Source organism: Centroberyx gerrardi, chromosome 21 (assembly GCF_048128805.1).
Source record: "Centroberyx gerrardi isolate f3 chromosome 21, fCenGer3.hap1.cur.20231027, whole genome shotgun sequence".
NCBI lineage: Eukaryota > Metazoa > Chordata > Actinopteri > Beryciformes > Berycidae > Centroberyx > Centroberyx gerrardi.
The window spans coordinates 5407807-5435306 of NC_136017.1; the positions used below are offsets into that span (position 1 = coordinate 5407807).

The 27500-nt window shown below is 39.9% G+C and overlaps 2 protein-coding genes across 3 annotated transcripts in view; one reads left to right on the forward strand and one right to left on the reverse strand.

Moving 5' to 3' along the window:
* eed (embryonic ectoderm development) overlaps positions 1 to 27500 on the reverse strand; it is a 296858-nt gene that overhangs the window by 35491 nt on the left and 233867 nt on the right. The gene's annotated exons all lie outside the window — the stretch shown is intronic.
* The window catches only part of LOC139914618 (inactive dipeptidyl peptidase 10-like), a 75463-nt gene that overhangs the window by 31675 nt on the left and 16288 nt on the right, over positions 1 to 27500 (forward strand). For both annotated transcript variants that reach the window (XM_071902982.2, XM_071902983.2), the window contains exons 2-11: positions 1143 to 1257; positions 2451 to 2546; positions 11930 to 12024; positions 16480 to 16554; positions 18892 to 18944; positions 19134 to 19215; positions 20857 to 20977; positions 22185 to 22339; positions 25507 to 25604; positions 27466 to 27500. The exon at positions 27466 to 27500 is cut by the window's right edge and continues 89 nt beyond it. In XM_071902982.2, the coding sequence (XP_071759083.1) occupies positions 1143 to 1257; positions 2451 to 2546; positions 11930 to 12024; positions 16480 to 16554; positions 18892 to 18944; positions 19134 to 19215; positions 20857 to 20977; positions 22185 to 22339; positions 25507 to 25604; positions 27466 to 27500 (925 nt within the window). The remainder of the gene's footprint in view (positions 1 to 1142; positions 1258 to 2450; positions 2547 to 11929; positions 12025 to 16479; positions 16555 to 18891; positions 18945 to 19133; positions 19216 to 20856; positions 20978 to 22184; positions 22340 to 25506; positions 25605 to 27465) is intronic.

Sequence of the window (27500 nt, forward strand, 5' to 3'; positions counted from 1 at the left end):
CTCATTGCATCATATCTCCTTTTTTTCCCCTCTCCATCTCTCTTTCTTTTTAAAGTCTTGGCTAACTTTCATCATTCCAGCTTGTAGCCGGAGCAGTCCAGAGAAAACTGATGTAATCTGGTGGTTTCTCTGCAACCAGACAGGCGGTGCTGATGTTAGAGAGGTCATCACATCATCACACAGTCACAAAGTGAAGGTTGTTCAGCTAAATGCCTGAGAAATGTTAAAAACAACAGCTGATATTGCACTTTTCACGTCAAGCCCCAGTATGAGCAGCGATCCGCGGTTTGTTGTTTTTTTGGCCAGAGCCTTCAGTTCTGGGAAAAAGCTTTTTCTCTTTCTGTGGATAATCGCTGATCTGTCTAGACAGGGTAAGTGTAAGCTGTGGAAGAGTGTTTCCCCGTCGCTGGCCAGTCACAGTATGAGGGGTTGGACTCCTAAAACATTATGGTGCCTCAAATTCAGTTAATAGCTAATAATGAGGCAGATTTCATTCTATAGGTCGCTGTTGTCATGTGGAAACCTCATGACTCCAATTCTGGTGATTTTCATGTTTTCTCCTTTATGGGTTGAGACATTTTTCTGACCTCTTAGGCTTATTTTGGGCTTGTGAAACCCTTTCCACACCCATTGTATAATGTCAAAAATGCATTGTCATTCAGTGAAAACAAGGATTTTTTTTGTATTTTCTGGAAGTTTTGGCATTTTGGATATTATCACTGTTGGGGAAAATCCTATTTTATTTGTCTTATATCCTATAAAACATGGAATACTGAATAAAGAATATAATATTTGACTACAAGAAAGGGTTCTGAAATGATTCTCCATTCCCAGGCTAATCATTTACAGTTTGCTCCATCATGAATTGCCTTTTTCATTTTTCAATCATTTTCTAAGAGAAGTTGTCCTTTTTAAATGATGGATATCTTATTTTGAAAGGAAACTCTTCATATAAAGTCAGTACAGTGTGTTGAACCAGAGTAGAGAAAGAAGACGCCGTGATTTCTCCGATGCCTCTGGTCCGATTGGAGGGACGATGCATCTCGTCGCTGATTGGCCCAAACGGCTGCCTGCATCATTCATGGGGGACGGTGTGTTTACCTGTTTGTTTGTTGTGACTCTGTGTGTGTGTGTGTGTGCAGGAGTTCGTGGACGTCAGCCCGCCGCAGAGGAACTGGAAGGGCATCGCCATCTCCCTGCTGGTGATCGTGGTCGTCTGCTCGCTCATCACCATGTCTGTGGTCGTCCTCACACCAGGTACCTGTGTGTGTGTGTGTGTGTGTGTGTGTGAGAGAGAGAGAGAGAGAGAGAGAGAATAAATAAACTACTCCTCTATCAGTCCTTTCACAGAGAAATCCCACTGAATGTGTCCACTTGAAACAGAAATCCATTTCTCATGCAAGAATGAGACATTTTCAATGTGTTCAAAAAGCTGCTCCAGGCTGCAGGACCTTGTTGAATAATGAAAAACTTTCTTTCTTTTGTTGGAGGAAGATAGAAGTTTGTTTTTCTCCTGCTGCACTGCATGGAAAAATAAGTAGAAACCTGTCTTTTAACCCATGTTTAGCTTCTTTAACATTATATATGTGTTCTGGGTAATTGTACTACTGCTAACAATAATAATCTTTATTTTTATAGCCCTTTTTTAAACAGTTCACAAAACTGCTTTACAGATAAAAGAACAGAAAAGGAATGAAATAAAGCAATAGAGGAATAAGAGAATAAAAGGAAAGGAGAATATAAGGAGAAGATAAAGCATCAATAAATGAATGAATAAAAACGGAATATAAATAAAACATTACAGAAAAAGGTCGGAAAGGTATAATACTACAACATCGCATTAATTAATTTATACAAACACACTACATGTACAACTTTATTTGATCATAATCTTATTCTTCACTTTTTTTTATACCGTTACCAAATGTTTCTCTCTCTTTTTCCTTTATCTATTATTTTCCCTTTCTATGCTTTGGCAGCACAGATGGATTTACTTATTTATTTATTTATTGTATATTTTCATGCCACTGAAGCCAGTTGAAATTGAAAATTGACATGAAGAGACAGAAACGCAGAGAGAGAGAGAGTCTAGATAAAGTGAATTACAGTGTGAGTATGTGTGGTTATGTGTGTGTGCATGCATGCATGAGTAAATAGATGAATATGCAAACTACAGTATATCCTGTATGTTTTCCATTGAGGTTTCTATTGGTTTTCCTTTCCTGTCCCAGCTCCCATCTACAGCCATTCTGCATTCCTGCCAGAAAGCATTTAGTTGAATTTAATAAGGAGACCGCACATTTTAAGATGCTTCTCTTCCATGCAGTCTTTTGATCTGCTGTTTGCTCTCTTGGATTCGTCCTCTGCTCTCTGTAAAGCACTTTGTGATGAGGCTGAGAGCGCTGTAAGAATAAATTTGACTCGACTCGAATTTACTGTGTTTTTCCCAGCGGAGATCCCAGGCAGCAGCAAGTCCAGGCTGACTGTGGCGGATCTGTACAAGCCGGAGTTTAGCGTGCATGACCCCGAAGCCAAGTGGATCAGCGGTGAGTACTGCTGTCGGATTCTTCATATTCAAGTCTGGATGCTTTTACACTGTTTTATTTCATCAGTCTGTGATGTGCAATGCGTTCCAGGAGTTATTTTGTGATGTAAGTGTTGTAATTTACTTTTTTTTTTTTTGGTGAACCCGCACTTTCCCTCGACCTGCCTCGTCCGCTTCTACTGCAGTTAGTGATTTCCTATGTTTCCCAGAATGCCGTTTGACAACCTCCAGAGAACGAGCCTGAACTTGTTGCTTTCAGCTGTGGATTAAACATGTAGATGGAGAGAGAGATAGTAACAGCAAGAGAGCGAGAGTTTTTCCATTTGAGAAATAGTGAGTTGCACACCTTACTCAAAACACTCAACCTGACGTTTACCGCTGATGTTTTAGATCGCTGAAACATTTTCTCATATCAAACTCCCATTGTAGCTGCTGGAAATATCTGGACATGATGTCGTATTGTCTATGATTGGCCAGTTATCCATGGGAAGAAGAGGTATCCTACATTGCCAATAGCTGTTTTTAACTGTTAAAAAAATGTTTTAGGCGGATTTTTTCTTTAAGACAGAAATAAAAGTGAGACAAACATGATTCCCTGTCTCACCGTCTCTTTTGAGAATGACTCTTCATCTCAGAACAGGAACGAGAGCGAGACGAACACGAGGCTCAGAACAGGATGGTGACGATGCGTCTGCCACATCTTTGGCTCCGATGCGGCAGAGTAAAGTCGGGCCTCGATCGCTGATCAAGATTGTGCTGAAACCCCCACCCCACCCCCCGCTGTATTTGATGTCACCAGAGAGGGAAATGAGGAGGTGAAATTGAAGTGACTTGAGAGGAGAATTGGGAAGAGAGGACGAGGTGACATTGGGAGGAAAATGTGATGAGGAGGAGAATGAGGAAGCGGGGACAGTGTGGCTTTGAGAGGAGAATCAGGAGGCGATTAAGATTCGACCTAACGGGGTTTTTGAAGGCCGAAGTTTTTGGATTGGAGCTGCCGATCGTCGATATTTGTGCTGATATCCATTATCTTTAAATTTGACCATTTCCATGCCAAAAAATTGGAAGTATTCAGTGTTTCCCCCAGAATTTTCTTCTTGTCTAGACCATGATGGGACACTAAAACTCTCCATTAAAACGCAGGATAATAATAAGAATAAAATCTATTCATACATACCGATCAAAATGTATGACACTGCAAAAAACGTCTATCTTATCAAGTCATTTAGCCTCATAATTATCTCAAAATTCTTGAAACAAGTTGATTTGCAATGGAAACAAGTGAAATTATCTAACGCCACTGGCAGATTTTTTCACTTATTTTAAGAAAATTACGATTTTAGGACTCGATAATAGACTAAATGACTTGTTAAGATGGAGATTTTTTGCAGGGTAGAATCAATTCAGGTTAAGGGCTTCCCATAGACAGCCAGTGCTGATCAATTCTACAATAAATATGTAATCAATCAAACTGCATCATATCCATCATTTCGGCGGTGGACGACACTGCCCGGCCAATATCTGATTTTTAATAAAAAGCTAATATTGGCCAGATATATCAGTCTAACCCTTTGTTTGGACGTGATCAATTTTCCTACCAGAGGAAGAAAATAGGTTTGTGGAGCGGTGGGTAAGAGTGCGGAGCGCTGTGGGAAGTAGATTAGCAGAAAATGAGAATTTCTCCTCCAGAAGTTTCATCATGAACTCCAAACATTCCCCACATTTGTCAGTGAAGAGACGTGATCGCTAATAATCCCGTATATTAAAACCATTTTGTTCAGCAAGATCGTGGCCTTCCAGTGGAGCAAAGCTGCTATCTGTGTGCAGAACAGAAACACTTAAAAAGACAAAACATACTGAAGTACATTTACACAGCATACAAAGCATAACAATAGGAGGCTGATGCAAAAAGACTGTAGAAACTTTCATTACAGCTTGGTTTTGTTCTGATATCCTAAAAGCTATTTGTGATGCATCTGTTCTTCCTTAGTTTCATCTCCTTATTATCTGTATTTGTGTCCTTTGCGCTCTGCAAAGCACTTTGCCGTGTCCCTCTTTGTTAAAATGTCTTGATGAGAAAACTTACCTTCACTTGACTTTTGAAGGAAAAGTTAATTAAATGTACAGGTGTGGACTTTAATTTGATGGTAATCTGCTGGAAGCTCTCCTGGCAATCACATTTTACATTTTTACAGACACTTTTGGGAAATCATGACGCATGCAGGGATTTTTTGGAAGCTCTCAGTGTTTGCGGAGGAGCAGAGAATTTGTAATCTCTGCATTTTTTTTTCTTATAATCCCATTGAGGTTATTCTATCTGACCTGCACAAATTGTATATTTTTTTTTCTCTTCTCATTTTCTCTCTGTGTTTTAATCACGTCACTTTGGTGTTTTATCACTGTGCAAATGTATAAGCTAGCTAATTGAAGAGACGCCTGCTGACCTGCACCACCGAGCCCAGATGGCCTCACAGCGTCACGCTGGATCCACAAAGTTCACAGAGCGGCGGCCTGCAGTGACTCTGGGTCTCCAGTCCCATGATAATGTATATTTAAACAATAACATGAGAGGGCGATGTTACGGTTACTGGCACCGGTCGAAGGAACAAGGACAGTAAAGCATGCATTGCTTTTATACAACATTTTCACAATAGTATCAAACATTAAATAAAGATACAAGCTTTAATAATTTCATTTTGGCCTTCCAACAAAAAATTAGCTGATTGCTAATGGCGGCTTTCCAATATAATCAAGATGGAGTGAAAATGTTCGAGTTACAAGGGACCTGTTAATTTATTGTGGTTATAATCACTCATGGAACTCCTCTTGTCCAATCACAATGCGTGGTCAGAAACAGGTTTCAGACTAGCAATCTGATTGGTCAAAGACATCTTCCAACCTTGCTGATAAGCTATAGCGGTACTTTATTGGTTGCCATGCCAACTGCTGTGGCAACCAGGGAGCTGGTTAGCAATCTTGTTTTCTCCCTATTTTCTCGTTATTTTTATGTAGGGAAACTATTCAGTCAGACAATCACCTGGCAACAAAGATCAGCCAATAGCAGATTGCAATTCCAGTAGCATGCTTTTTACCTTCAGATGTCAGGTTTTACACAGATTTGGGTTTGGGGTTTAGTTACTCACAGCTCTCCAAACTTGTTTATGTCCTGTGTCCCATCACTCCCTGTTTGGGTATCCCACCAAAAACAGACCTCTCCACCTTTTAGAGTTCACCTTTTCCTCCCTGTTACCTTCTCTCCCCTGGTTATATAAAAACCAGTCTGCTGGGGGTGTTACAGCACAATCTTGACCTGCGATCGAGGGCTGATTGTGGCATGTGGCACAAAGCACTATTTCTCTATATCCTGCCTCATGTTGACGCTCTTATTCAAATCCAAATATTAAGAATCTCAAACAACTGAATCTCCATGCTAACAGGCTCCTTGACAATGTGACAGATTGTGTTTACATCCGTCCTCTTCTGAGCAAGAGAAGGGAAGAAATAGAGATATAGAGAGAAAATAGCGGCTATCTGGAAGAGCTGTGAGCAAAACATGATTTCATGGTAAGTTTGGGAAGGAGACGACTGAATATAGCCATAACACCTTCCTGGAGAGAGCGACTGACTGCCTGAGAGGGACAGAGAGAGAGATGGGAGAGAGACAAGGACAGAGATGGAGAGAGAGAGAGACAGTGAGAGATGAAACAAGAGATCCACCGCCTGCTGCGTCCTTCCCTTCCACAGGGAGATAACACTAATGACTGGGACTGTGGCCTGTGGCTTCTCATTATGGGCACTGGTCGGGACGGCCACACACACACACGCACACCTACACACACACACACACACACACACACATACACACTCACTCAGGTATTACTATACTTGTGAGGACCTTCATTGACTACATTCACTTCCTATACCTTTACCCTAACCTAAAACTAATCCTAATTCTAATCTTGAAAGCCAGAAACCAGAAACACACTGGAAGTGTCAGAGGTGCACGTTTTCAAAAGCATCAGTTGTTTTCATTGGCTGAAAATGTGCTCATGGCGTCCTGTGGAGTGTCAAACTGCCTTGACGCGACGTGCCGAAGTTGGTTCAGTTTTCGAGTAATACCTGAAAACAATTGTTGTGGTGTTAGCGTTGGTCAGTTCAGTAATTTTCTAAGTAAAAGTGAATAGTCTGGTTGGTGGATTTGTCTCCAGATGTAGGTTACTGTGACACAGTAAACTGTCTTGTCTTTAGCCCTAGTCTCTACTCCAAAACACTCTGAGTTGTAGCTTGAGAAGAGTCAGCTCAGTTAACCTGAACAAACTGTTAGCTAGCTAACTAGCCAGCACTAGCAACCACTCAGTTTAGGAATTATCTGTGTTTTTGAAATATTGACAAATGAATTTGAGGTATAGTAAAGACACTTATATCAATGTTAGCCACCTCTTAACACTAGCTTCTACCAGATAGTGTGTAAATGTTAACAACAAGACAGCGACCGGGTTAGCTAGCTAACAAACTGACATTATCCAAACATAAAATTAATCAGATGTATCAGTGGGGAAATTACCAGCTCCCAGACAAAAACAGCACAGAAGTTCAATTCTGTTGGACAAATAGTTAGGAAATGCAATCAGCCGCTGTTGCCGAAGAGGACTGACATGGCCGCCAGAGGGTGAGAAACGCCACCTGAACGCTCTCTTTATCATCAGTTCACTTGGGAGAGTGGGAAATAAGTTGAGCTGTAATACTAGTAATGTGTTTTTGGAGCCAGCGGGGTCAGCCATCCCATTAGCCTTTTGTTGAGATTGATGATGAGGTTGGAAATTACCGGCTGACATGTTGTGGGCTCGCTGTGGGCCGCAGAGTAGATGCATTGTCAGTGTAGTGTAAATCTAGTGCGGGTCTGATCGCTGCTGAGAGCCGCTGTACAGCAGTGTGAGTCTGGGTCACAGAATTTACTGCTCAGCCTCCTGGAGGTGTTGGAGGCCTGATTCAAAAAACATCTGTGATGGGAATTGCTCACTTGACAGCCTCTCCTCACCTCCTCCTCTCTCCTCTGACACCCAAGCCAGGCTTTGAAGGGAGCTCACCCTACTTTAATAGCACAAGGGACTTAATAGCACAAGTTACATCAGCTCCCTTGGATTAGCACTTCAAAAGAAGAGCCAATTATTGATAAATTGAGTCAGATAAAGCGAGAGGCAGTCGCTAATTCATGAACTTATCATCCACTCATGATGTCAAATGCACTTCCAAAACACTTCAATGTCACCAAGAAACTAAACAAAACTAGAAATTAACATGTTGGATTGCCCCTTCCTTGAAAAACGCCACAGTGAGTATACCTTTTGAGAAATCAATAACACAATTTAACAGCTTACGCCTGCTAAACAAGCTGCAGCTGCATATCATTAAGAGAACAACTAGACTGATGATTCATCTGAACCGCTTCAGGAAAACAGAGCAGAGCAAAACAATCAGCCACATCAGCGCCCGAATCTTTGTCCTGACCGCCGAGGACATGTTCCACCAAACTGAGTGACTGCAAATGAATAATGTCACAGCTCAGATCCTGTTGTGTTAGTTACCCCAGATCCTGTGTACTGATAATACTGTATGTGCCACTAGTTATGAGTCATCTTCAGACCTTTCTGTATAAAATAGTAGGTTTTTGGGGATGGCATTAATCAATCAACAATCAATTTAGAAACCATTTCACAAATATACACAGATTGAAGAGAAAATATTAAAAAAGAGGAGAATAACAGGGTGTAAAAAGTCGCTTTATAGTGCACACAGTGAAGATACATTGATACGATATTCAAGAAAGAAAGAAATATTTTGAGTTCGTGTTGAGTGACAGATCAAAGCTTTAGTTTCAGATTGTTTGCCAAATTTACTGAAATTTGATGGAAATTTGATGGAAGCTTAAGTTTCTCAAGTTTAAAGTAATATGTTTCCGGTTTGTTTGGAATAAACAGAAGAAGAAGAACTGGGTAGTCAGCATGAGCAGCGATAGCCACCAAAGGCTGAACAGACAAAGAAGAGAGAAACTCAAACTGCATCAACAGAGAACCCAAGCTCCGCCCCCACACTGTTTGATTGACAGGTGATCTGTGAGGAGTGCAGTGCAGAAACACCACAGCGATGAGGCTGAGTGACAGAAAGATGGAGACTAAATGAATAAGAAGGAACAACATAATCATACAGTATTAGTTTGGGGCTGGTTAGGAATGATCTGTTTTTTAAATATTGACTGAAGTTTTGTCACATTTGTACAGAATCAGCTCAGATCCTGTAGAGTCTGCAGGCTTTAGTGGAGCAGTACAGAAGCAGGAAGCAGCTCTATCAGTATTCCACACCGGCGTCTGTTTTATTAATGATTTTCTTGCATCATCTGAGCATCATCGATGCCACACTGATTTTTGATGTTACCATGGCAACGATATAATCTCCTTTCAATGGACTTGTTTCATTTTTTTAAATATATTTTTAGATCACATATACAGTGTATTTATAGGGTCGCTATTGAAATGTGAGCTTCAATTATTCATGGAGTCATTGTTTACATTGCCTGTTCCTTATGTACGGTTAATGTAAATTAGAGCTTGTTCATAGCGGATTAGTCAGAAGCTGGAGGAAAACATCCAGTTACTTACATGAGAGAGAGAGAGAGAGAGAGAGAGAGAGAGAGAGAGAGAGAGAGAGAGAGAGAGAGCTGTAAATTAAAAAAAGAACCCTGTAGCCAATGTTAATATGGTTGTGTTGTATATTCATTGTGTGTGTGTGTGTGTGTGTGTGGGTGTGTGTGTGTGTGCGTGCGTGCAGATTCCTTTATCCAATCAAAGCATGTTATGGATGAGTGCTCCACGCTGCTCAGCTAGCTCTACATGATTGCTAATGAGGTTTGTACAAACAATAGGCTACATCTTTAACGATGCCCCGTATGAATAAAACAACACATGAATAATGCAGTATTCATAATGATATTATGTAAAATGTGTAACTATGTGGGGACGCAAGACACAACAGCACAAGTAGAATCCTCTTTTCAATAATAAATCCCACACGATTTCAACACAAATCCTCTATTATAGATAGATTTACATCATGCAGAGGCTGCCACAAATGTCTTCAGTAAATATGAAGAAAGCAACACAAACCATAAGAAATATTCACTGGTTTTATTCAGAAGCAATTGTTTGGAAAAGAGTGTTTATTTCAGTGTTTGATGAGCCTTATTCTTTAAAAAAAAAAAGTGTCTTAGTGGCAAATTATGGTCTAAAAGCTCATTTAACTTCTTCCAGTCTTGTTGGGAAAATTTAACTTAATTTCAAAACAACTTCCTCAAATATGAATCATCTGAAATTCGTGCTGTCTTTCTTTGCAGTACAGCAAATATACTTCCATTATTGGCCATGTTCATCTATACGAAGCGGAGCGTTGTTTGTGGAGTAGACCACAAAACGGTGGTTCTTTGGCTCCGCCCACTGAGGTTTAACTCAACCAATCAGATGATTTCTTCCTCCGGAGCAGCTCTGCCTCTGAGAAATGTCAACAACCTGCCAGTGGGCTGAGATAGTTGAGATAATCAACTTGTTTCTAAAACTTGAATTAAGTGTCGTTTTCTTGATACTGGTGGCATAATCCGCCTCATTCTGTTCTGTTAAACACATTGACACATATATGTATTACTTTATTAATGAAACTGCATTGGCAACAGGTGGAAGTTTATTTTTTTTCTTCCAAAATGGATATGAAGCAGTTTGGAAATGAAGTTACTGGAGGGTTGGGGGGGGGGGGGGGGGGGGTTAGTGAAAGGCCATGTAAAGGTTATGATCGTGGTGTCTAACCCCCAGCTGGACATCTGTAATGACTCACTTGTGCTGACCCCATGCAACAGAAGGCTTTAAACACACGCACACACACACACACACACACACACACACACACGCACACACACACACACACGGATTTGAGTTCAGTTCAATTTCAGTGTTTTGTGAGAATTTTCTGTGACGGCCGCCGTTTGTCGTGCTGCATTCAGGAGCTGCTTTCAGATCACACACACACACATGCACACACACACACACACACACACACACACACACACACATACACACAGAGTGAATTAAGGTGACAGCAGCTCATGCATGTGGATGCATGAGCCCAAGTACTTTTGGGGTTCGTGCATGCCTGTGTGAGTGTGCAGGCGTGTGTGTGTGTGTGTGTGTGTGTGTGTGTGTGTGTGTGTGTGTGTGTGTGTGTCTATTTGTGAATTACAAACGGTCCCAGTGGGCAGGCGGCTGGGTTCAGAGCGATGGCTAATGAACTGACAGTCTCTGAATCCCCAGTGGAATGGAAGTCTGGAGTCTGCTGTTTTGTTTTTGTTTTTGTTTTTGTTTTTTGTTTTTTCATTTTGCAGAAGGTGCAGTCCTTCCTGTTTCCACAGTTTTCTTGTTTCTCATACACGAGGATTTAATACACACAGGAATAACATTCATATTCATTGTCTTCTGCTGCTACAGGCGATTAACAAACTTGGCAGAAACTTGGACTCCTGCAAGATTTGCCCACACTTTATTATTATTTATGTCTATTTTTTATTATTATCCTTACCTATTTTATATTTCTTTCTTTCTTTCTTTCTTTCTTTCTTTCTTTCTTTCTTTCCTTTTCTTTCTTTCTTTCTTTCTTTCTTTCTTTCTTTCTCTTTCTTTGTAATATCATTTTATGAGTTGATTGTTGTGATTATTATCCTTCCTTACCTATTTTTCCTTCTTTCTTTCTTTTTAATATGTCATTTTACTGGACAAATTATGCGTTTTTTGGGTTTTATTGAAGCACACTGAAGTTGCCTTGTATATGTATAAAGGTTGCCTTTGCCTTTGCCATCTACCAGAGTTTTTACGTTCAATATAGCTAACACACATCAGGAGGAATGCAGCTTGTCAACAGACAGCCAAACAATACAGATCATACTTCATCACCTCCATGTTGTTTTTATTTCTGACCAAAAATCACATGAACGCACGCAAGTCGGGTGTCCAGCTTCACAACTCGGACAAAAGTACATTCTACATGCACAAGAATGCAAAATGAGCCCCGCCCACTGCAGTTTAGCCCCGCCCACTGCAGTTTAGCCCCGCCCACTGCATCTTGTCCGATGGCTTGATGCTGTATCTTACTTTGATACGAAACTCTTCATTTAGTAACTTGACCTTTTCTTTTATCAGGAGAGGTAATTAAGAAACACACTTCTATTTAGATTAACAGCCGTTTTATGCTTTGCAATTCAGATTCACTTCTTCTCTATGTGCAGCACAGTGACATGACCTTTATTATATGTATCTTTTTCCTTTAATGTTTCCCTCTGCTGTCTCCCAGATGCGGAGGTGGTGTACAGGAACGCCGACGGCCACGTCATCAAGTTCAACTTCGTCTCGAATGAAACGGAAGTCATCCTGAGGAACAGCACGTTTGTAAGCAGCCGCTTCCTGTTTTTCTGCTTTTGTGGTTCTCTTTCGCTATATTGGCTTTGTTATTTTCTGTTTTTATCCTCATCAGATCGGGTGTGGAAGATGTATCCAGTTGTAGAAAAGGAGGGAATTTGAGTAATTTAGGTGCAATTTGAGCAATTTGAGCTGACGTGCATCCTCCCTCTTGGCAGATAGTTAAATACTAAAATGAAAGATTATCAAATTCCCCCGAGTGACATATTAGTGCATTTTGTAATCAAACTCTTATTAATGTTGCCTCATCTGGTTCCCTCCTACTATAAATAGATTTATATTATCAGAAAAGTTATGATTAAAAGATATGATTTTGTCCAGAATCCCATGACTATCTGTATTGTAGGTAGAGAGATAACAGAGAAACTGTGATCAAAACAGTCATTCTTCTAAATTCTCTTAATTCTCGTAAATGAAATTAATAGTGAAGTTTTTCATCAATTTGCTGGGGACCCCCTGGAACCCCCTCAAGGACCCCTGGTGGTCCCCGGACCCCACGTTGAGAACCGCTGCATTAGACAATTCCATTCTTGTTGGACAAATGTTAAAAAGAGACATGACTTATGAAAAATAAATTAATAGATAAATAAACATTTGAAAAAAAATATGTATTCAACATGCCACAGGAGATGTCAAGGGAATGTCTTTGTAGATCCAGACACAATATTACAATCAGACAAATACTTCATGCATTTCAGTGCTTTTTTGCTTTCAGATATTTCAATAGACACAAACTAGACTTCCATTTCTGTGAGAAACACTCTGAAAACTGTTTTTGTAAAAAAAAATACAGTTCAGATTACCGTTTGCCTGCTGCAATGTAATGAAATTATCCAGTGGAATACACAAACTCAGAAATATGATCAGATTTACCTTTAACTACCTTGTAATCAAACTCTTATTAATGTTGCCTCATCTGGTTCCCTCCTACTAGAAATAGATTTATATTATCAGAAAAGTGTGTTGTTGTTTTTTTTTTTCAAATCCAATATTTCCTTTCACCGCAAAAGACAGGAGGAAATGAAGAGTTCGGTTCCAAAGTGAGATAGTGTATCTTGGATGAGACACCTACTATTACAAAGTGATTGATAGCACACAATTAAAACAAATTATGGGACTTTTTGAAGAATTGAAAACAATGAAATAACACTTTTACACACTGGATTCTCTAGATTTATCCAATGATGGACTTAATTAAGGCAATGAGATTTTCCAAAACAGATACCTGGAATGGCACTTTTCATAACAGAGCATAAAGTCACAGGGGATAATATACTGTATTTAGCACTAGGCCTCCTCACCATGCAGTCGGCCAATCCTCCAAACTCTCCTGTTTAAAAAGGAGAGAGTCTCAGGTGCTGCTGCCTGGTGGGACTGCAGCAAACATGACAGGCTGTCAACAGCAGCTCATCACTGCTTTACCTTGCAGGATATGATAATATCCTGGTTCAGGGGCGGCGGCTGTGTACCCAGCTGTCTGCACTGTGGGCGGCATTAAGATCGCTCAATCTCCTCACCTCACCTCACCTCACCAGGAAGGGAGGGTTTTTTTTTGCAGTTGAAAATTACAAAAATTACAGAAAAAGAAGAAAAACAGTGCATTAGACCAGTGATTTTCAACCTCTTTCATATCAACGACCCCTAATTTAGTCCACATTAGAACCACAGACCCCCATTTGATGAGATTTTGTCTCTCGGACCCAAATCTGAGAATATTTTTATTGTTAGATATGATTTTGTCCAGAATCCCATGACTATCTGTATTGTAGGAGAGAGAGATAACAGAGAAACTATGATCAAAACAGTCATTCTTCTAAATTCTCTTAATTCTTGTAAATGAAATAATAGTGAAGTTCAGCAATTCATCAATTTGCTGGGGACCCCCTGGAACCCCCTCAAGGACCCCTGGTGGTCCCCGGACCCCACATTGAGAACCGCTGCATTAGACAATTCCATTCTTGTTGGACAAATGTTAAAAAGAGACATGACTTATGAAAAATAAATAAATAGATAAATAAACAAATGAAAAAAAAAAATATTCAACATGCCACAGGAGATGTCAAGGGAATGTCTTTGCAGATCCAGACACAATATTACAATCATACAAATACTTCATGCATTTCAGTGCTTTTTTGCTTTCAGATATTTCAATAGACACAAACTAGACTTCCATATCTGTGAGAAACACTCTGAAAACTGTTTTCGCTCAAAAATACAGTTCAGATTACCGTTTGCCTGCTGTAATGTAATGAAATTATCCAGTGGAATACACAAACTCAGAAATATGATCAGATTTACCTTTAACTACCTCTGGATTGCCTCTAAAACCCATATGATGTTTGATAGTTAAACTACCAGTGAATGACATTACTATCATCATCTGCAGTTATTATCAAGTATTACTTCAAGGCATGCAAGATTATGTCAGTGTCTGTAATCTTATAATCCATTTAAAGCTGATTCACTGTAATCCAACAAGCAACACCCATCTTTTCACAAGGAAGCCTGTTTTTTCAGTGTGTCACTGCCGTAACTGTTTGGTAATCACATAACAGTAATCCTGTTACATGGAGCCTGTTATTCCTCAACCTTGCTTACCTCATACAGTAAAAAAACAACAACAACAACACAACACTTTATTTTCATCCTCTCACCTTCTGACAAATGTATATAAATAAATCTGACATGACTCGTCTTCTCCTCCTGTCATTCAGCAGGGAGCTCTGCAGTCAGACCGCACTGTACTTGTATTTTTAATGGTTGTGTAAGGGGATTTCATGAGGATTTGAGGCTCTTTGCTAAGCCTGCTTTGCCCCCTAAAATTATAGAGGCAAAATTGAAAAGCAGAGGTGGCCTAGTAGTTAGAAAGTCCCAAACAGCACACGTGTCCTGTTGAAGTGTCCATGAGCGAGACCCTGAACCCTCTCTGTGCTGTCACTGTCAGTCACTGTGGATACGAACATCAACTAAATGCCTCCCAAAAAATCCAATGATTCAAATGACTTGATTGACTGAACGATAATTTAATGAGTCATCAGGCTAATTAGGTTTTTCCAGTACATTCATACAGCAGCAGCATCCGGGTCCCGTTTTCTTTTCTTTTTCTTTTTTTTACCCATATCATGTAAAATGGAAAGGAGTTGGATGGTCTATCTAAACATGGTGAAAGTATCAAAACGCACGGTCGCCAACTAAATCCACATAATCCATATTAGAAAAGCGAGCCTCTAAACGAGCCGTTTGGACTTCCGTAACTTTGTGGCGTCACAAAGGTTCGCTCATTATCATTTTTGTAAGAAATAATAGACTAACAAAGTGTTTTTTTCAAAGCGGTTGAGCGGTTGTCGTTGTTTATTACCGGAGAGTTTTCCCTACCTGTAGCCGCCGGGCCGCGGCGTCTCACGTTTCACTCTTGAAACGGTTAGCAGAGGAGTCGTTAATATTAATGAGCCTTAAAGACACAGCGACAGAAACAGCCTGTTCTTGGTAAGGCTCAGAGAGATGCTGGAAAATGAACGTGGAGAAATGGATTGAGAGTGTTTTTGGTGCATGACACCACACACACAGCTTTGAATGGACCTCAAGACAGAAAATAAAACACTGGGAAGTGGAGAATATATATATTTTCTAACCACAAGAGACAGTATAACTGATTCTGGCAGTAGGATCAGGACAAAACTTTCCTATACCATTGAAATTCACGGCACAATTCTTTACACTTGCATGAAGTGTAAAATGTTTTTGGAGATAAAGAAATTATGCGATAAATAGCGATGGAGATCCATCTGACGAATAAAATATGAGGTGTGTGTGTGTGTAGGCTGTTCAAAAGTGACTTTGGACTTTCTGAATTATCCGTCCACCACAACCTCCCAGAAGCCATTAGCTGCTAGATTACAGTATTGAGCTGAGTTGAGTTGATTTATTTGCACAATTATTAAAAAGACAAGACTAAAAATATAAAGAAATATGTGTAGATAGTGCAGGATGGGGCCAGAAACCCAGAAGGTCTCATAAGATGCCTCAACCTCATAAATAGAAATATTAAATTGCACAAAAAGTATTGCCAAGTGCATTTCTTTGTCTTTGTCTTTGGATGAAAGCATGAAATATGGCCACCATTAGCTGAAACTAAAGAATACTAACAACTTCCCAGTACTAATCAATTGTTGGAAGACTCTCCATTTTTCTCACAGATGTTTTTTTTTTTGACATCCAGCAAGCCGATTTATTCGCTTCAACCCAACTGATTGAAATGCAGCTAATTGACATTTAATTTTTTTTTCGCAACATTTCAAAAGTTTGCATAAAATTTGTGCGACAGTTGGATAGAAACACAGCTATTGACTTTGGTTTCATATAAAATAATGAAAGAGTAATGGACTATTCCTATGATTCAGTCAAACTTTTCCCCCTTTTTGTCAGGTGGCTTTCAAGGTGGCGAAATACTCCCTGTCTCCAGACCTGAAGTACGCTCTCTTCGCCTACGACGTCAAACAGGTGAGTTCAGCATCAAACTGCATCCTCAGCACAGTACTGTTTTGAACGTGTTTAGGACAAGTGTTAAATTGTTAAATCACCTGAGCAGCGTCACAGTGAAACACAATCCTCAGTGTTTTAATGCCCACTCTGCTCCACCTACTGCCATTCATTTCCCTTTGTTTACCTCCCTGCAGTCTGTCATTTACTTTCTGCTCCTGTGCAATACACTAGTGTGCTGTGACTCACATCTGCACACACACACACACACACACACACACACACACACACTAGCTCTGGCCCTATAGCTTTAAGTTTGTGATGTGCCTGTTCTTTCTTGTTTTTAATCGTATTTATGTTCTTTCGTTCTCTGTGAAGCACTTTGTGACTTTGTGGGGTTTTTTTTAAGCGTTTTGTGAGTAAATTGGAATTTGACTTGAATTGACTCGATTAGCTTTGAAGCTTGGGATAACTTTGGTAATTCGTAAGTCGAGCGGCTGGAGTGTTGCCTGCTGTTAGGGAAGCATGGATACTACTATTTCACTGCACACACACACACACACACACACACACACACACACACATCCAATTACAAATGCACACTACACTCTGAAAACAAACTGCACCACCTGCACTGAACAGGTGTGGATTTATTTGTCTGCCTTTGTGTGTGTGTGTGTGTATGTGTTTCCTCATGCTTGGTTGTGTCTGTGCTCATGTGTGCCAGCATGTAGTGTGTATGTGTGTGTGTGTGTGTGTGCCTTAACATTCAGTCATCCACCATGAGGATTTCTTCTCAAGGTTTTTCCATTGATTTTTAGCTTTGTTTACCACCAGATGGATCCTGACTGGGGTTTAGAAATATTGCACCAGCCGAAAAACCTGCGAGGACGCTAGAGTGTCTTATATTTGGTAACGTCAATATCTGGCCCAGTCAACACAGCATCTTGGTTTAAGGGCCTCTCTGATTCAAGTCTGGTGGATTTGAAGAGCGTTTGGTGCAGAAGAGATTTAAAGAGTTTTTGTCAGCTGCTGAGAGGAAATAATTGGAAAAATAATAATAAAAAACAGCAATTTCTTCAACATTCCTTTGTGCTAAATTCACCCCCCAAAAACTGTCAGCTGTGTTGGGCATATTGAGGCTTAAAATTGATTGCACTCCAGTTTTATTTGTTGCCAGGGCAACAGGAAACCCCCTTAAGGGAATGCCACTTACTGGGATTTTTAGTTTCTCTCAGTTCGACTTCTTTCAGCAGGTGAAGTGTGGAGGAGCCAAACTTCTGCACACTTATAGGTCCGTGCCACTTTCTTTATTTCACCAAGCACTTCGGTCTAGTTTACCTTCATCAGGGCAAACGACACACACAATGAACTGGGAAGGAATATAGGGGAGTCCCACCTGTGCTGCACCCAACATGTCCCAGAGGGAAATTTGCAGTCCTTTTAGATATTAATGCTATAGTCCAAATATACAGACAAAAATACTTTAAATACACATCAAATATATTTTCAGGACAAGATACAAGTCATTTTATAAAGTGCATAAAAGGGTGTGGGGCTATATCAGAGAGCACAGTGTGAAAAATACCATGGTAAGCACTTAGGTATGACATGACATAAATGACTTAAGTGGACTTGTAGAAATAAATAATTACTGACTCTTAAAGTGGGACTCAGATATATACTCCAGTCTTAAAAACAGAGTAGGTCAAGTGCAGGTCAAACAATACAAAAGATTTGTTTTTGTTCCTTTTAAAGCTCTTATATCTTTTTGACACAGTATATGCTGTAAATATATGTTCAACAACATTTATCATGGTACGTGAAACATGACATATTAAAACTGGAAGGTGGGTTTACTTGTATATACTTTAAATATGTATGGTGATTCAATGAGGGAGAGAGTCATGATATAACAAGGAAAAAATATAACAAAGTGTTTCATTCACAGGGTTTTGGTCCTAGTGGAGGGCAGCAGCTGTTCTGGGTCAAGGCGATTCTGCACTTATTTCTTCTTGGCCTCAAAATGCCCTGCTCCTTTTTCGCACTTTTTTGCTGATTTTGTACACCTAATAATAATGCTGTAATCCATACCTACTCCCATATTCCCCATTCATGCGTTATACTTGGTTGCATATGTTTATACCCCCAATGATATATTATATAACCCTGATTTGCTATATTTGTGTTTCTATTCTTTTATACTCCTCCAATGACCCAGTTTTCTGATGGGGATCATTTTATTTTCATCTTATCTTGTTTTCTTGACTTTTTCTTGAGAGATTGACATTGCTATGATGCAGGTGTTTATGGGTGATGGATTAATCTATGCGTTCGAATTCATCTATGTCGTTGCAGATGTACAGATATTCATACACAGCGTCATACATCGTTTACAACATCTACACAAGGTGAGCATATTTACTTTCCATCAGCTTTCTCCAATCATGTTTTTATATGCGACGACCTTCCTGTTGTATCTTGATGCTTTTATGGACAGAATCATTTTAGCACCTGATGCACGCACATTGTGGCATCAAGCATTCAGCAACAGATGGTGATTGTTAATGTGTGTGTGTGTGTGTGTGTGTGTGTATCAGGGAGGTATGGGAGTTAAACCCTCCTGAGGTGCAGAATGCAGTGCTGCAACACGCAGCCTGGGGAAGACAAGGACAACAGCTGGTAAGTCTGTGTGTGTGTGTGTGTGTGTGTGTGTGTGTTTCTGTGATCCATTCTCTCTATTGCTTTTCCATCTCTCTCTCTGTCTTCTCTCTGTCTTTTTATAAATTCATGCTGCCTCCTTTCTCCAGAGGGATTTGGTCCAACGAGGATCTACTCTGATGTCATTGTTTCAGTATTTGGCATATATAGGCCCTGGTTATTTGGCGTGTGTATGTGTGTGTGTGTGTGTGTGTGTGTGTGTGCGTTCTTCTGGGTGTTTCTGTCACCGTAGCCATTCACCTAATTCCCATGGTGACACACTGTCAGAGTGGAAGAGTTTACCTGCTGGGTTGGCATAAAATTTGTGTTACTTCAACAGATAAGTGATAACTTCAGATTGACCTACCAGTTCTAAAAATTAGCTAGCAATCTTGGGATCGATAGCTATAAAGACTGCTTGAATTTAGCAGGGAAGTTAGGTAGCTTACTAGCTAGCTAGCTAGCTACCTGGGCTAGATTCCGGTAGCTAGCTATTGTTAACCAAATATATTACCTTAAAATGTGAATATATTTATATCCCTCCATATTCTTTAAATCCATTTGTTTCTGATATATTTTTCAGTGAGGAATCTGTGAAATGATAAATGTTTTTTTACAATTCCCGACATTTATCTTGGTACACAACAGCAGGACAGAGCTGGGCTGTAGCCTTCTTGCTCTTTTTGCTCTTCTGTCTTCTGGGTAGAGTTTCCCAACCCAAGTGTGATGTAAATTCAAAATGGCCACCATGGGAATACGGTGTATTGACAATAGAGCCATGAAACAACAAAACAAGATTGCTCACTTGGAGAAAAATGAACCTATATGACCCTGGCCTAGAAGGAGTTAGGATACAGGGAGCTGAAGTGTGTCTAGGCCAAAGCCTTCCTGTGGTTGACTAGCAGCTGAGTGACTAGGGTTAGCATTAGCATTAGCTTGTTGAGATGGAACATTGCAACTAGCTAAAAGCCTGCTGGGTAGTGTAGTTCATTAACTAATTTTGTTGTTCATGTAAATAATACTGAATGAATTTTTGTGAAATTAAGTCAAATGAGATGTGTTGATGCTTCCTAAAACATATTTCAAAATCAAAGCAATCTGCTTTTTATATTGCTTATACCTCCCATATATTGACAGAGGGTAAAATCAACCAAAGGGTTGACGGAAATGACTTCAACTCTGGCTCCCTATTGCTGAACATGCAGGATGTTGCACTCCCACTGTCTGGTTGCTTCTGTTTGGCTTGCTTTATTTATTTGCTAAGGCAAATATTAAAAAACAGATGGAAGAAAGAAAACAAATACACGTTTATGCTTGTGAGATGAACAAGGGGCTTATGAAAAAGAAAATGTCATCTCAAAGGAAATCAAAAACCAAAACAAATCAGGAGGACAAGCAAAGACAAGACTGAGTTTGATAACAGAAAGTTAAGAACAACAATGCTCAACAAGCAGGAAGAAAACACACTAATGGAAAGTAAGGGTGATAAAATAAATTGTAATCGTCCTGAGAGAGAACATGGAGTCAAGCAGGAGGAGAGAGTGCGGTAGTGTGTGTGTGTGTGTGTGTGTGTGTGTGTGTGTGTGTGTGTGCAGGTCATTCACCTCCCCTCTTTCTTGTCAGATCTACGTCTTCGAGAATAACATTTACTACCAGTCGGACCTGAGGAGTAACTCGCTGAGAGTCACCTCCTCTGGGATGGAGGGCGTCATCTTCAACGGGCTCGCCGACTGGTTATATGAAGGTGTGTGACCTGACTTGGGTTCTGGTGACTCGGGACTTGACTTTACTTTGATGACTTGAAAAGGTTTCTAAAGTCTTGACTTGAGATCTTGTGTTTGTGTAAATGACTTAGATTGAAAGTGATGAGATTTGTTCCAGCGGACGACTGAATTTAAATTCTGTTTTCTGAATTTGTATGGAATGATTGAATTTATTGAAGTTGAAACTGATTATAGAAATCAAACTCATGATGCTCTTATCAAGTTTTTATCCTATTAAAACCATATTGCATTGAAAAGTCCTAGATATTTAGTTTTCTTTAAGATATTAAATTGATACTGGACTTGTTCTGACTTGACTTGCTGTTCTACATTTAGACTTGAGACTTGACATTAATGACATGGACTTGACTTGGACTTGAATTTGTAATCTACATTTAGACTTGTGCCTCAAGACTTGAGACTGACTTGGGACTCCCGCAAAGTTGATTTGGTCACATCTCTGGGTGACAATGTACACACACACACACACACACACACACACACACACACATACACCGACACCATTGTTTGCATCAGTGTTACAGATTTAGCACCTGAAGAGATTCTACTTACCGCTGCACTTTTGCTCCAGCTCCAGTTTGAAAAGTTTTAGAACATTTTTATTCCCTTTTCAGATGTCGCAACGTGCAAAGAATGGTGTGGTAATCAGTTGTTTAGGATGCATGAGTTTTATGCTGCACTATGCATCTTTAATTTAGCAGTTTAAAATGTAAGAAAGATTTGTCTTCATTGTCCGCTGCAGTAATAATGCAGGAGAGATGCAGTACAGACGAGTCAGAAAATAGAAGAGAGGGAAATAAAGTGGAATTATAATGAAAAATCAACAAACGGTCCTCTACAATCTCAATGTAAACAAAGTCAGTAATGGGGTGACGGTCTGTACAGGGAGCACCGCATTGCAAATACAGATTGTCGCAGATTGGGGGGACATTACAGAGCCAGTTTTATTTATTGATTTATCGGGAATTGTTTGTTTACTGATATTTATTTGCATTTACTTTAAACTGTAACCATTTAGCTCTCATCCAGTGAGTGCAGCAGTAGAATAAGCTTCAATTCCTATGAGCAACCAACAGTACCGAGATGTAACAAATGCTCCTGTTAAAGAAATAAGAGCCAATGTTGATATTTTTATTCTATTTATTGTTTATGGTTTGTTTATGTCAGAGGAGATCCTGCGCTCCCACCTGGCTCACTGGTGGTCGCCGGACGGAGAGAGACTGGCGTTCCTCAGCATCAACGACACCCTGGTGCCCAACATGGCCCTGCCCCAGTTCACAGGCAGCACCTACCCCCGAGGACTGCAGTACCCGTATCCCATGGTAAGGCTGGGTTCTGCTGCTGCATCATGGGAAATGAAGTCCTTAGAAGAGAATCCAGAAAAATACGTCTCAATCGGTGCTGGAATGAAGGGAATCAACTTGAGGAAAAAACGCGATATAATGCAACTCCCATGTTTTATTATTTATTATTTTTATTTATCAGCATCTATTTTATCTATCCGAATTTTTACAAGTTTCTATTTATATATGAAGCCTCCTGAGTGAGGCGGCATGCTGTTTTTTCTGATGTGGGATAATTAATAAAACACAAGAGTTGCTTTATATTGTGTCGGTTTATATTGGTATACATTTTTACTTTTTTTTTTTTTTACTTTTTTCCTCAAATTGCTATCAAAGCCAATATCAGAGGGTTATTCCAGGAAGTATGATTACAGAAGTGAAAAATGTTTGGCTATATTTTGATGTTTGATGAATTTGCCTGTGTAAAACTAAACTAAAAAAATAAAAATATTAAGTTATGGAATGCCAGTTGGCCATGCATATTGATGACTGCCAATTCTGAACAAAAGAAGTTGTTTCCTGATATGTTTTGAAAATTTATCTGGCCACAGTCCCAGTAAGTTGGCAGCGCTGAAAGGATTTTTTTATCTGATATTCAAGACTGACTGGATGTTCCAAAATTAGCTGTTTTCTTGGTTTTGTTTAAACCCTGAACACAAACTTAAAAGCCTGTTTGGACGTATTTCTGCCAACTTAGGAACATTGCAAAGACAAAAAAAATGGTTTTGTCTTTGATACTGGGAGACTCATGCAGTTCTATATCATCTCACTCTGACTACTTCATAACATCGCCTTATGTTATCAAAATCAACAAACTGACGGCTAAATGCATGCCTCTGCATCATATTGCACTTTTAAAATCTATTTACATTAGTTGCCTCGTACTTTTAAGTTTGATTCTAAGGTTTATTTATTTGTTTCAAGATTTTGGGGGGGATTTTGGTCCTTTTTGGGGGCCAAAGGACCATGTCAAGCTATTAAATAATACATTTGCATTGCGTACTGGCAAATAAACACTCACTAGGATTTGTTTTCTTTTAAATCATAATATCCAACATCACATAAAAAGAGTAACAATCAGACTTTTTGCTGCTTCAGGCTGTGTACTCGTTTGTTTTTTCTCATCCAGAACCCACCGGAAAGATTTGTGAAATGCAAAAAAGGACGCTGCTAATTATTGTTTCATTTTTACTTTCACAGGCATTTTATGAATTTTCAAGAGCATTTTTGCCCCCAAACTCCCATTAATTTCAGACCCTCGTCTCTCTGATGTCTTTGTTTTTACTGTATGAGCCTGAAATCCCCCCAAACACAACATGTGACCGGGCTTTTGCCGTCCAGGCCTCACGGCTTTCGTATTCCCCGCCTGCAGTGTTGTCTTTTAAAAGAGCCCATAAAAGACATGTTGGTGTCTTTGATATAATTTATTTTTACCTTTTTTTTTTTACTCATTTGCCTTTATTTTACCCAACCCTTGTTTTCTATCTCTTGCTTGTCTCACTGTTTTCTAAAGCACTTTATTATGTTTTGAAGAATGCTACACTGCAAAAAATGTCCATCTTAACAAATGTTTTAGGATTTCATATTTAAACTCTTTTAAACAAATGAACAATTCTGCCGAGGTGATGAGATAATTCCACTTTTTCCCAATTCAGCTTCACCTGCTTAAGACATTTTCAAGAAACAAGCGTCAGTATGAGGCAGATCACTCCAACAGCATCAAGAAAACGACAAGAAAATTCTTAAAACAAGTCGATTTGCATTGGAAACAAGTGAATCTATGTCACCCAATTGGCTGTTTTTTTTATTTTTTATTTTATTTAATAAGATTTTAAGAAGAAGACAAAATGACTTGCTGAGATGTATATTTTTTGCAGGATTTATTTAAAGGAAATGTACCATTACTGTCACACTGTACTGGAGTCCCTGCTTCCTTAAGTACTCTCTCACGGTCATTTGAAGAACACACAGTAGAATGCAGAATAGACTTCATTCTATCATGCTCTCTATTTACAGCACAGCATATGTGTGTGTGTGTGTGTGTGTGTGGAATAGGTGGCTCACTAATGGATGGCAGGTCAGGTCTAGTCTCTGAGGTTTCAAAGAGAAACTCAACCATCATCCTCCTACTACTGAAGGTGAAAAACAGATGGTGTGCCTTTCAGCGAGCGTCTTCTGTCCTCCTCTCTAATTACCATCCTGCGTACGTGGAAATGTGTCCGCCGTATCCATTTGTGTGTGTTTTGGGTGTGTTTTTTTTTACGGCAAGATATCTTTGCAAAGATAAAACCAAGAGACGGAAACCAGACGGCGATGGGGCAGAAAATGAATCCAAGACCATGACCTGGAGGGGTTTAGATATTCGGCGGGCAAGTGAGATGTTGTAGATTTGTTTTAGTGCAGCGATCAATGAAGGAATTCTCTCTCTTTAAAGCCGGGGACACACTGAAAGATTTTTCCAATCATAAGCGACAATGAAAAGATTGAGCGGCGCAAATTCCGCGCCCACCCTCGCTTTGTTCGGCGTGTAGAATATCTTCGGTAGAAAAAAAGATGGTTTGCACTCAAAAAGAAGAAGCAGGTTTTCCAAAGTTTTTATGTTCTCATTATGCAATTTTTTAATTGTTTTGCTGGCTCAATATTTGTGACATTCTGACATCTTTTACAAAAAAATAAAAATAGCATAATGAGAACATAAAAGGTTTGGAAAACTTCTTTTTGAGAGCGAACCGTCTTTTTTCTTATGCAAGATTTTGAAATAAAATGCGATTCAGGCGTGCTTCCATCAGTCGGGCTGAAGCTAAATAAATATTCTCCCTGAACACATCTACAAGAAAGCTGGACTTTCTTTCAAGAATGTGTTATTTGCATTGGGCAAGTTGTTACTTTTCTTGAGTGTGAGCGAATGTCGGCCATGTTTCCTGCTTTCATCCAAATACGAAAACAAAGAAATTCACTTGGCAATATTCTGATGTTCATACAGCCGTGATGGAGACTTACACAGTGCATGGGAATCTTTTTTCTGACATTGAGTGAATTTTATCAAATTCTGCTGTTTCCATTCAGCTTTTCTGATTTGATGCATCATAATTTGTCAAACAAAATGCTGACATGTTTGTGTGTCTCTCTCTTTCTTACACTTTCAGGCCGGTCAGGCCAATCCTGCAGTCAAGCTGTCGGTGGTCAACCTGTTTGGAGCGACACACACTCAAGACCTGCTGCCTCCTGATCAGTTCAGGCTTAGGTGACACACACTCACACACACACACACACACACACACACACACACACGCACACACACACGTACATATACACACAGTATATATATCTACAGTCAGGGCTGTCGCAGGGGGGGTGCGAGGCCCTGTGTGAACTTGACGTGCGAGGCCCTGCTCATTGACATGCATGCACATGAATCACAGTCACACGCACATAGTTATTCTAGTTCTACTGCATGCGTAATCTCGGTGCAATACATTTTTAACAAGTAGAATAATACAGCATCATCATGCACATAGTCTCAGCTATGGCTTTTTGTTATTGTTGAGGAAAAAGTTCTGGAGTCAGAGGTTCGTCTTACTTGAGTATATATTTATTAAAAGGAGTCTCATGAGAGGAAGAGATGCACACAGCACATAGGCTACATACACTTCTTCAAAGGAGAATAGATTTGAGCTGGTCTTTATGTATCTTCCAAGGACGCACAGAATGTGCTGACATGGGAACAGGTCACAGAAAAGGGTTACAGCATCATATGTTATGTCTTAGTTTAGAGAATCTAGAGATAGTCTGGGACATCCAGGAGCCACTTGTGACAAGAGACCTCTGGCCTAGTAAGTTATGGCCCAAAGGTTACAGTGAGGTAACCATTCATCATGAAACAATGCATTCCCCGAGGGAGACCAGTTAAGCTGTTACATGTATGTTAAATTTTCTTCCACAGCTATTATAGTCTTTCAAAGGAAAAAAAAACAACTGTAAAACTACTGGCTTTACATCATCAAGTCAACTCAGCTGTCACTTTATTTTGGCATGTTGAAGTATGACAGTATGTTACAATTCAATATTTCAGGTCTACAGCCTACATTTCATTCAGATTTGAGATCATTTTTCAGACCGGTCATTACGGTCACAGTCACGAGTCGTCCCTCACCTCGGACTTCATCGTCATCCTCAGTGTCCATGTTCCCGTCCTGCTGTTGTTGCGACCCGGGAGGCTTAAGGCTCAGTTATGCTCAACGTTAAATACGTATACGGACACGGACGGAGCCTTCTGTCCGTACTCTGCGTTCATTTCGTCCGTATTTGTGCACGTTTTCTGAAAGCTTACGAATACGGACGAAACGGAGCAGCACCACACACACACACACACACACACACACACACACACTTTTGACTCTCTACTGCCCTCTAGTGGATGTATTGCTTAACATGATGCCAACGTAAAGGACGCATGGAAGTATGTGGGCAGTGACGGTTACATCGTTTGAAATGGACGTATTTATTTTCGTACGGTAAAGGGAGCATAAATGAGCCTTTACTAGCCACAGTGCCAGTGTGGTGCTAGCTGTCGCCATATTAGCATTTTCACACCCGCTAGCTCTGGACACTGAGCCACCACATCTCTGGAAGTGTTGACAAATTTATCCAGCGATCCTCACAGCGACTTATGAAATTCTTCCTTCTTTTGAATTTTCTTCCTTTTCTCAGCACCCGACACGTTGTTTACGAAATCGGTGGCGCTCTCGAGCAGCCGACATTGTTTCCCCTTCTCCTTCTTCCTCGCAGTGAGCAGCGAGATGGAGCAATATCCAAAATTAAAAAACATGAATAATTTGTTAGATTTTTTTCATGTGACCTTGACTCTGCATAATGGAATTGACACACAGGAATTTCATTTTAGAAGCATAATGGGTCATAAAAAAATATATATAAAAAAAAAAAAAAACTGCAGGATTGCAGGCCAGGCGCGAGGCCCTAGAGGCGCGAGGCCCTGTGGCGACGGTTCTGTCTACAGTACACAAACGCAGAGACACCAAATCCCCAATCTCATTCTTCTCTCTCTCTTTCTCTCTCTCTCTCTCTCTCTCTCTCTCTCTCTCCAGGGATTTCTATGTCATCATGGTGAAGTGGATCAGTA